The sequence below is a fragment of the Mandrillus leucophaeus genome, unplaced genomic scaffold (assembly GCF_000951045.1).
Source record: "Mandrillus leucophaeus isolate KB7577 unplaced genomic scaffold, Mleu.le_1.0 Scaffold5, whole genome shotgun sequence".
NCBI lineage: Eukaryota > Metazoa > Chordata > Mammalia > Primates > Cercopithecidae > Mandrillus > Mandrillus leucophaeus.
The window spans coordinates 3,382,346-3,392,600 of record NW_012105364.1 but is presented as its reverse complement, the minus strand read 5'-3'; the positions used below and the strand labels follow the sequence as shown (position 1 = coordinate 3,392,600).

General features: G+C 36.2%; 1 protein-coding gene across 1 annotated transcript in view; it reads left to right on the top strand.

Annotated features, from left to right (window-relative positions):
- MKLN1 (muskelin 1, intracellular mediator containing kelch motifs) overlaps window positions 1-10,255 on the top strand; it is a 161,572-nt gene that overhangs the window by 140,052 nt on the left and 11,265 nt on the right. The window contains exons 16-17 of the mRNA XM_011995840.1: window positions 1,699-1,801; window positions 9,257-9,311. Coding sequence (XP_011851230.1) covers window positions 1,699-1,801; window positions 9,257-9,311 — 158 coding nt within the window. The remainder of the gene's footprint in view (window positions 1-1,698; window positions 1,802-9,256; window positions 9,312-10,255) is intronic.

Sequence of the window (10,255 nt, the reverse complement as noted above, 5' to 3'; positions counted from 1 at the left end):
TAGATAGATAGATAGATAGATAGATAGATAGATAGATAGATAGAGGCATAGATAGACAGATAGATAGAGGCATAGATAGAAGCATAGACAGATAGATAGATAGGTAGATGGACGGATGGACAGAATCTGCCATCTCATGGCTTCTGTTTACTGCCTTCTCTATTTCTGTCTGCTCTTTACATGTCCTTATATGTCTCACATTCAGATTATCCAAGAGAAAGAATCTTCTTAGAAAGCATTTCCTGGGGAGAGTGTCCCTATTAGGAAGAATTCTGCCAAACCACTTTATAAACTGCTAATCAAAGCGTGGGTACCAAAACCTTGGTCTAATCTAATCTGTTGTGGACAAGATGGTAGAGTAACATGGTCTTTACCTAAAGGACTCTCATCTGAAGGCTGTAAGCCTGGCTGTCACTCTTACGGTACTGCCTGGTACAAGAGAGCTGTAATATTTTGCTAGTCTTTGCCCCTGCCTGAAGTACAGATACCCTATCACCGAGGATGCCATCAACCTGAATGCCATCGTGAAAGGCTCTTCATAGCCATTCCTACTCAAAGGAAATTCCTCTTTTCCTTGTCTGTATATTTTGAAAAGCATACCAACTTATTAGAAATAAATCTATATGTAATTATGATATAACAGAGATGTTATCTTTTTCAAATAGATATGTAGATACATACAGTTTTTTGTTGTTTAGGAGAGCTCATCCAGATTCATTCTCTGCACCTCAGTTTTTCATTTTGGGGTTTTTTTGTTTTGTTTTTTTTTTGAGACAGGATCTCACTCTGTCATCCAGGCTGGAGTGCAGTGGTACGATCATGGCTAACTGCACTCCCAGGCTCAAGCAATCCTCCCACCTTAGACTCTCGAGTAGCTGGGACTGTAGGCACGTTCCATCACACTTGGCTGATTTTTGTAGAGATGGGGTTTTGCCATGATGGCCAAGCTGATTTCAAACTCCTGGGCTCAAGCCGTCCACCCACCTTGACCTCGCAAAGTGTTGGGATTACAGGCATGAGCCACAGCACCCTATTTTCATGTTTTTTGTGATAAACGGTGATAAAATAGATCATCATCATAGCATTATTGTGAGGATAGATGAAGTGGTACATGTAAAATACTTAATACAATGTCTAGCATATTACAAATGCTTGAGAAGTGGTTGCTGCAGTTGTTTTTACTGACTGAGACATGGACATAATCTCATTAAAAGTAATCAGTGTTAATGATACTCATTTAAAGATACCCTGCTTATTTCAGTTTCCAAGGTGTCTGTTAAGCATCTCCATTAGAAAACATACAAATCTAAGCAAGTGTTTTTATGTCTACTCGTTTTGGATGAAGCACATTGGGATTTTTTGAAGTTCTGTTTTATAAAATATGTAGCATATTCACTTTGTTTGGTAGTTGGTTTAGTCCTACCTTGTAGTTTTAAGAGAAGAGTAGGAAATGCTCCTACCCAGTCTCTAGCACCACAGCTGCCTGTGACCACCTGGCATTACCATTACATTTCCAAGAACTCCACGCCTACACTGTCTACATGGCAGTATTGTTACTTCTGGATTCCTAAACTGACATTTTCTAGATATCTAGAACAACTCATACACAGTGTAACAGTGTATTTTATTCCAGGTCTGAAAGACATTTCTGATACTTTGTCATAACTCCAGATAATTATTCTTGTTTACATTTTCTAGGTTTGAAGAAAAGGCCCAAATGGATCCCCTTAGTGCTCTGAAGTATTTGCAAAATGATCTTTATATAACTGTGGATCATTCAGACCCAGAAGAGACAAAAGAGGTAAAGAAAGGTGGTAATAAATTTCAGAAGTTGCATTTTTAAATGTCTTCCTAACATATTTAATGATTTTGCTCTTGAGTGTGTAAAGGAAAATGAAGAAAATATGATGACATCAATAATCTTTAAAATGTCACAGAGCCGGTGAAATAAAAATTGAATAGGCATGTTTTCATGTGATAAGATTCAAGTCACCAAAAACCCTTGGTCCATTCAGAAAAGGATTATCGGGTATAAAGTTTTAACTTAGTTTTGTGTTTTGGAAAGCAAATAGAAATTTTTACTTTGTCCATAGTCCCATGATTATTTTACTTAAGGATTACATAATGGTTCAATATAAACTTTTCTGTTGATAGTTTAGATCCCCCAAGAGAGGAAAGAAAAATCCCCTGTTGCTTAGGAAGAAAATGAGGAGAGATTGGTGGGAGTTAGAATCCTTGGTGCCTTAATATTTAGTTATGTGAATGTTGTAGCAGTATAGTTTGTCTATAGGCTACTAATTTCATTCATTCCTAGTTGCTAAGATTGAGAAATCAGTTAGCCAATAATTACTTTTCAGTTTTTTGTTACATAGCATTGGGATAGAAACAACTGTTTCTAAAGATTTTATATCCTTAAGAACATGTTTGCTTATCCATGGTGTGTGAATATGCCTGCAGTGATTTTTGTGGTTTCATACGCTGTCTTTCCGCTAATATCTGAGATTCTTTTTGTCATTTTTTCCTTTTGCCAGCTGTCCTTGTTCATCTAGCAATATCTGAACTGCAGTGCATTTGCCTTCCACTCACAGAATTTGTGCTGATTATATGTAGTTCTGACCCTTAGGTCTCTTTCCGTGTTAGCTGCTGCCTTGCTTTGGCTTTGTAATAGCAGTATCAAGCTGTGCCCGGCATGCTTGAGCATTGACACAGGTGTCAGATTTAATGTCGAATCACTTTCAGGCTCCAGGTTTATTGTACTTTCAAGCAACAGAGGTTCCATGCCTTCAGCACCATAACAAAGAGATACTCTTTCATAGTTTTGTACTATAAAATTAAGTCCTAAGTCTCTCGATATTGATTACAGCCCTTCACTAGGTAGAGAATCTGCAGAACATACTTTAGAACCCCCATGAAGGAGGACAGTTAATTGTCTTTCCTTGAGTCTTCAGTCAGTTCATGATACTGTGCAAATAGGAGAAATAATTGTAGTTTTGCCAAGTGGCAGAATATGTTTGTTGTCAGTCAATTGATGATACTGTGGAAATAGGAGAAATAATTATAGTTTTGCCAAGTGGCAGAATATATTTGATTTAATCTTTTATGACTTATAAGTGTACTTAGTTGTGAAGAGTCCGTTAACGTTAATTTTGTTAGGCCATACATTTGAGAGTTATGCATAGATTTCCTTGTGTTTTCTCCATATTCTGTGTAAAATGGCTGTAACTGGGAACAATCATTTTTTCCTTATTTTTTGAAGCCAAAACAAAATATTTCAAAGTAAATAATTTCAGCTGTGTGAGCTGCAACTAGGCCAAAGAAAACAAGACAGTTTGTTCTTAAAGTTAAACTGATGGGAAAAAAACAGGACAGGGAGGTATCTCAAGTTCATTTAAGCCATTTTTAAAATTTTGGTAGCTGGTTTCTCTTTTTCTTCTTTTTAAAGTAGTAACAACTTAGGAGTTTGTATGCCACCAGCTTCCATTCCATTTCATAAAAGCTTAATCTAGCAAGAGTTGGTGAACCCTAGTAGAAGTTAGAAAGAAATGGTAGTATGTGTGTGTTGTATGTGTGTGTGTATGTGTGTATGTTGGCATCAGAATCACCCCACTTTTTAAAACAATGCCCTCACACTAAGATTCTCTTCTGTCTGCTCTTAAAGAACAGAAAACAGAAAACATTCCTGACATTGAGAATAACTGGTCTGTAATACTATTATTTTGTTTTAATGTGTGAACAGATTTGACTTTTAAAATGTTTTATATCCAACAGTCCGTTTGTGGGGAAGAAATTCTCTGTTGACAGTTCCCATGTATACTGATGATATTTGTCAGTGAGGCATGTAGATCTTCACTTTCATTGTAGGAAATCATTCCACTCATTGAGAAGGGCCTTACTGCTCTTCATTTCCTATAGTAACTTGTTTTTGTTCTGTTTATATGTTTTACAAAAATTTCATGTTATTAAATGACTTTCTCATTTAAGTCTCAAAACACGAGAAGTGTTTTTTAGATTTTTTTTTTCACGGTTGTTATGATCATCATCATTGTGCCTGTTGTCAGGACATTGACAACTATGAACTATGTAACAAAAAAATATTCTTTGCTTCCTCCAGTCTTCAGAACATGGGTTCTGAATTGGTGATGAACTTATAATAAATCTTATAAAAAATATATTTTTTTCTAGAAAAGGCTTGAGAAAAGGATGCCTAAGTCAATTATACCACTTTCAGAGAAGACTTCTGTAATAGAGAAGGAATGAGAATAAGTTTTCAGCTACAATAACACATTTTGTATTCATTACACTTCTGCAGAGTTTCCACACTACTGGTGTCATTCATTTAACAGATGTCTATCGATTCCCGATAATAGTTCAGGCATTCTAGGCAGAGGAGCTATATCAGCAAACCAAACAAGATCCCTGCCCAGGAGGTGCTTACATCTTAGTAGAGAAAGACAATAAACATTAAAGAAGCAAATTATATAGCACATTAGAACTGAGTAAGTATTGGACCAGGCACAGTGGTTCAGCCTATAATCCTAGCACTTTGGGAGGCTGAGGTGGGTGGATCACCTGAGATCAGGAGTTCAAGACCAGCTTGGCCAACATGGTCAAACCCCATCTCTACTAAAAATACAAAAAATTAGCCGGGCATGGTGGCAGGTGCCTGTAATCCCAGCTAATGGGGAGGTTGAGGCAGGAGAACCACTTGAACCCGGGAGGTGGAGGTTGCAGTGAGCCGAGACCGTGCCACAGCACTCCAGCCTAGGTCACAAGGAGTTACTGAAGCTCAGACCAAAATAATGATAGAACGGTGAGAAGTAAAATAGAGCAGATTCTCAATATATTTTAAAGATAGAACCAACAGAATTTTATGATAGATTAGATCTAGTGTTTGAAAGAAATGACTCTAAAGTTTTTGGCCTGAAAAACTGGAAGGATGGAGTTACTATCAACTGAGGTGAGAATGTTCTTGGGGGAGCTGGTTTGTGGGGACTCCTGACTGGCATTCAGGAGTTTAAATTTGGAAATGTTCAGTTTGAGATATCTATGACACAGCTAACTTAAGATGTTGAGGTGACTGTTGGATATTTAAATCCAGAGTTTGGGAAAGAGGTCTGTAATATCACTTGGTATGTGTTAAAATCCTTAGGCCAGTACATACAGTTCCACTTATTTAATCAGATTGTTAAGATAATAGTTTTCTCCTTATCCTATATGTAGAGCCAATAAAATTTATTTTTCACCTTAGGCGTTAGAAAAGAGGAGCAAATTCAACCCCAAATAAGTAGAAAATAAGAAATTCATGAAATAGGAAACAAACAATGGAGAAATGTTAAAAGTGAAAAGTTGGCCTTTTGAAAAGGTAAATAAATTGATAAACCCCGAGCAAGACTTACCAAGTGTATTAGTTTGTTCTCACACTATTGTAAAGAACCACCTGAGTCTGGGTAATTTATGAAGAAAAGAGGTTTAATTGACCCATAGGCCCACAGGCTTAACAGGAAGCATGACTGGGAGGCCTCAGTAAACTTACAATCATGGCAGAAGGTGAAGGGGAAGCAAGCACCTTTTTCACATGGTGGCAGGAGAGAGAATGACAATGAGGGGGGAAGTGCCACACAGGTTTAAACCACCAGATCTCATGGGAACTCACTGTCACAAGAACAGCAAGGGGAAAATCGGCCCCTGTGATCCAGTCACCTCCCACCAAACCCCTCCCCCAATTCAACATGAGATCTGGGCAGGGATGCAAATCCAAACCATATCACCAAGAAAAAAAGTGAAAACATAAATTATCAACATCACAAATGAAAAGAGGGCATCAGTATAGACCCTACATATATTAAAAGTAAAGTGGGTATGGACAACTTCATCGACAAATTCAGCAACTTGATGAAATTGACAAATACTTTAAAAAACACAGTTTACCAAAACTGACACAAGAAGAAATAGAAAATCTTAAGGAAGTCCATATCTACTACAGAGATTACATTTGTAATAAAAAATTTTCTAACAAAAAACTCTAGGCCCATAATAGCAGTAAATTTTATCAACCATTTAAAGAAGGAAGAAAAAAATACAATTTTACATAGACTCTCAGAAATTAGAGGAAGGTGATACTTCTTTAATCCTTTTATAAAGCCAGGTTAACTTTGATATAAAATCCCAACAAAAGCAGGGCATGGTGGCTCACGCTTGTAATCCCAGCATTTTAGGAAGCTGAGGGGTGGATTGCCTGAGCCTATGAGTTTGAGACCAGCTTGGGCAACATGGCAAAAACCTGTCTCTACAAAAACATACAAAAAATTAGCTGGGTGTGGTGGTGCATGCCTGTAGTCCCAGCCTCTGGAGGCTGAGGTGGGAGGATCACCTGAGTTCAGGGAGGTTGAGGCTGCAGTGAGCTGTGATTCTACCACTGCATGCTGAACTTTGGCGATAGAGTGGGATCCTATCTCAGAATAAATTAGAATAAAATAAAATTCCAAGAGAGACATTACAAGCGAAGAAAATCATGGACCAATATTTTTCATGAACATAAATATAAACTTCTTAGGAAAATTTTAGTTAATTAGGAATATATTGAAAGGTTAGTGTACTATGACTAAGTGGTGGTTTATTCTAGGAATATATGGCTAGTTTAACATTTGAAAAAAAAATTCAGTGTAATTCACCATGTTAACCGAATGAAGAAGAAAACCATAGATCATCTTAGTAAGTGAAGAAGAGCATCTAACAAAATTCAGACTCATCAGAATAAAAATTCTTAGCAAACTAGGAATAAAAAGAAACTTCTTGTATCTAAATTCCTAAAGGACACCTGTGAAAAACATACAGCTAGGACTATTCTTAATTGTTAAACATTAAACCCTTTTCCCTAAGATTGTGACAAGGAAATTATTATCAACCTCTCTATTCAACATTCTACCAGAATTACACTAGCTAGTGTAATAAAGAAAAAACAATAAAAAGCATATAGATTGGATAGGATAAAGTAAATTTGCTTGCATTTGTAGGTAACATGATTATGTACATTCAAAACCCCATGGTGTCTACAAAACAATATACTAGGACAAGTGAATTTAGCAAGATGACAAAAATACAAGATCAGGAGAAAAAAAAAAGTAATTATTAGCAAGTATTTTTATACTAGCAGAGAACAATTAGAAAATGAAAAGCATAGTTTATATTAGCAAGAGAAATATCAAATGGGTAGAATGAGTCTGTTGTAAGAAATTAAAGAAGACCTTGATAAATGAAGAGATATATTTATGGATTGAAACGATAAAAATTGTTTAAAGCTGCCCGTTTTCCCCAAATTGGCCTTTTAATGCAGTGTAAATTTGGTTTTTATTGTTGTTGTCATTGAGGAAATAGACAAACCACTGTAAAATTTACATGGAAATGCAAAGGTTTTAGACTAGCTAAAACAATTTTGAAAAAAGAAAAAATTGGAAGCCTTATACTATCAGATTTCAGGACTCTACGTAAAGCCCCAGTAATCAAGACAGTGTGCTACTAGCTTAAGGATAGATAAATAGATCAATACAACAGAATAGAGTCCAGAAGTAGACCCATACATATGTGGTCAGTTGTTTTTTGACCAGGGTGCCAAGTCCAACAGGGAAAAGAAAGTTTTTAACAAATGCTACTGAATAACTGGATATCTCAAACCTTTCTCACTCTTTACTGAAACATTAATTTAAGATAAAATCCAGAAGAATAAGACTTTGAGAAGAAAACAGGAGATTATCTTCACAACATTGGGACAGGTAAAGATGTCTTGGACGTGAATAAAGGCAGTAATTGTTGAAGAAAAATCTTGATAAATTGGACTTCAAAAGAGTTAAAATTTCTACTCATTAAAGGACTACTAAAAACATAAAGAGATATTGCCAGATTCAGTAGCTCACACCAGTAATCCCAGCACTTTAGGAGGCCTAGGAGGAAGGATTGCTTGATACCAGGAGTTTGAGACCAGCCTGGGCAACCTTTGAGACCTCGTCTCTACCAAAAAAAAAAAATCAAAAAATGAGGCAGAAGGATTGCTTGAGCCCGAGAGGTCAAGGCTGCAGTGAGTCATGATCACGCCGCTGCACTCCCACCTGGGTGACAGAGCGAGACCCTGCCTCAAAAAATAAATAAATAAATAAATAAATAGACAAGCCACAGACTAAACAATCCTTGCAGTAGATATATCTGACAGAGGACTGATAGATACCCAGAATACATAAAGAACTTCTATGCATTTTTAAATTTTTCTTTTTACCCCCCATTTTCATAACTCTTGCTTAGATGAATACCTATGGAATATTTGTACAATTTCTGATTCATCAGGACCATTCATCAGGGCTTACAAATGTTGGTATGATTTAATACCTGAAATGTTAAAGACTGCAAACATATATGTGAAATATATCCTGAGGAATTGGCGATATTAACTGCTCAGGTCTTGGGAAGTACCCAGTAACTCCATTGAGGAGTTTGTCTGCTTTAATTCATTCCTTTAATTTGCCTCTTTTCCTGCATTCTCATTCAAGATAAATATAAATAGTTCTCCAGATTTTTTATTTTGTGTCTATTTGTTAAATTGCTTATGTTGCAATAGTTTTGTCTTACTCTGTTTCTTCATTGTTAAATTACATTGTCTGTTTTAAACTAACTTTGACAGCCTGGAAATCTAAGCATCATTTACAACATTATGTCCATTAAAAAAGGCCTTTGGGTTTTAACAACGTGATTATATATAATTGTGGAATCTCAAGCTAAGTTGTAATTTAGAAATGGTCTATACATGATTTTTTTCCTCAGATTTTGATTTACACAGCTGAGACATCAGGTATTTTACAGTGGCTTACATTTATTTTGAGATGAGAATGTGTATATGCTAAAAATTCGGTAACAGAGCCCAGGGCACCAATCTGATCATATCTGTTAGATTCAAATGACAATTTTCTTTTTTATTTTATTGTGCTGTTGTTCCTTAATAAATACATACTTTAATACATTTTAAAAATAAAATAATTCCAGGAAATGGCCCAGTATTTTGGAAAATGATAATAGCAGCCTGATAGAAAAGTCATTGTATTCTGTAATCTGAATGTGTTCTTCTTGCCACTATTTGGTGAATAGACCTATGTCACACATATTCTGAAATATGTAGTTGCTGATAAATGGTCAAAGTTATAGAAGGTTATTTTCCTTCAGTGCACTTAGCCATCTAATTTGCTGCTTTTTTTTTTTTTTCTTTCTTAAACAGTTTCAGCTCCTGGCATCAGCTCTATTCAAATCTGGTTCAGATTTTACAGCTCTAGGTAAGTATTGCAGTATAATTTATCCAGCTAGATGCCCTAGCATTTGGAAGGTTGGATCTTGGTTTCCTTTACATGAAACATCAGGTGAGATGTTTCAAACAAATAGATGAGCAAATGAAGTTTCAGGGTATCATGCAAAATTTCTAATAACCTGCTACAAAGTTACTTTCAGGTATCATTTATCAGTTCAGTTTGCAATGACTATTATACCAATTGCTGTGTTAGTATGCCAACAGATAACAATAGAAACACAGTCAAAATAAATTAATTTGTATAGCACTGCTTGGAATGTAGGCTGTATTACTGATACATACTATGAGATAATACTTGTTGATTAAATAGTTTTTCTTCTCAGTTTGTTCTTTATGGAATTGTGTGTCACCAGGAGAATAGCTATGGGGTAGGCAATGTTTTGGGAGCACAGAAGATAGATTATCTCTTTCCTAAAAATGAGAATTTTGTTATCTTAATTGTTCAAGATAACTTCTAGTTGAAACTCAAGTTTTTCTCAGACACTTTAGTCTTCGTTTAGTAATACTGTCATTTAGTATTAATGAATTATTAACTAGACTGTAGGCCAGGCACAGTGGCTCATACCTGTAATCGTAGCACTTTGGGATGCTGATGCTTGAGCCCACCAGGAGTTTGAGCCAAGCCTGCGCAATATAGTGAGACCTCGTCTCTACAAAAAAAAATTTAAAAATTAGCCAGGTGTAGTAGTGTGCTTCCATAGTCCTAGTTACCCAGGAAGTTGAGATGGGAGGATCACTTGAGCGCAGGAGGTAGAGGCTGCAGTCAGCCAAGATCATGCCGCTGCACTCCAGCCTAGGCGACAGAGAGAAACCTTCTGTCTTTAAAAATAAAAAATAAAAAAAATCAGCTAGGCATGGTGGCTCGTGCCTGTAATCCCAACTAGTCGGGAGGCTGAGGCAGAAGAATCGCTT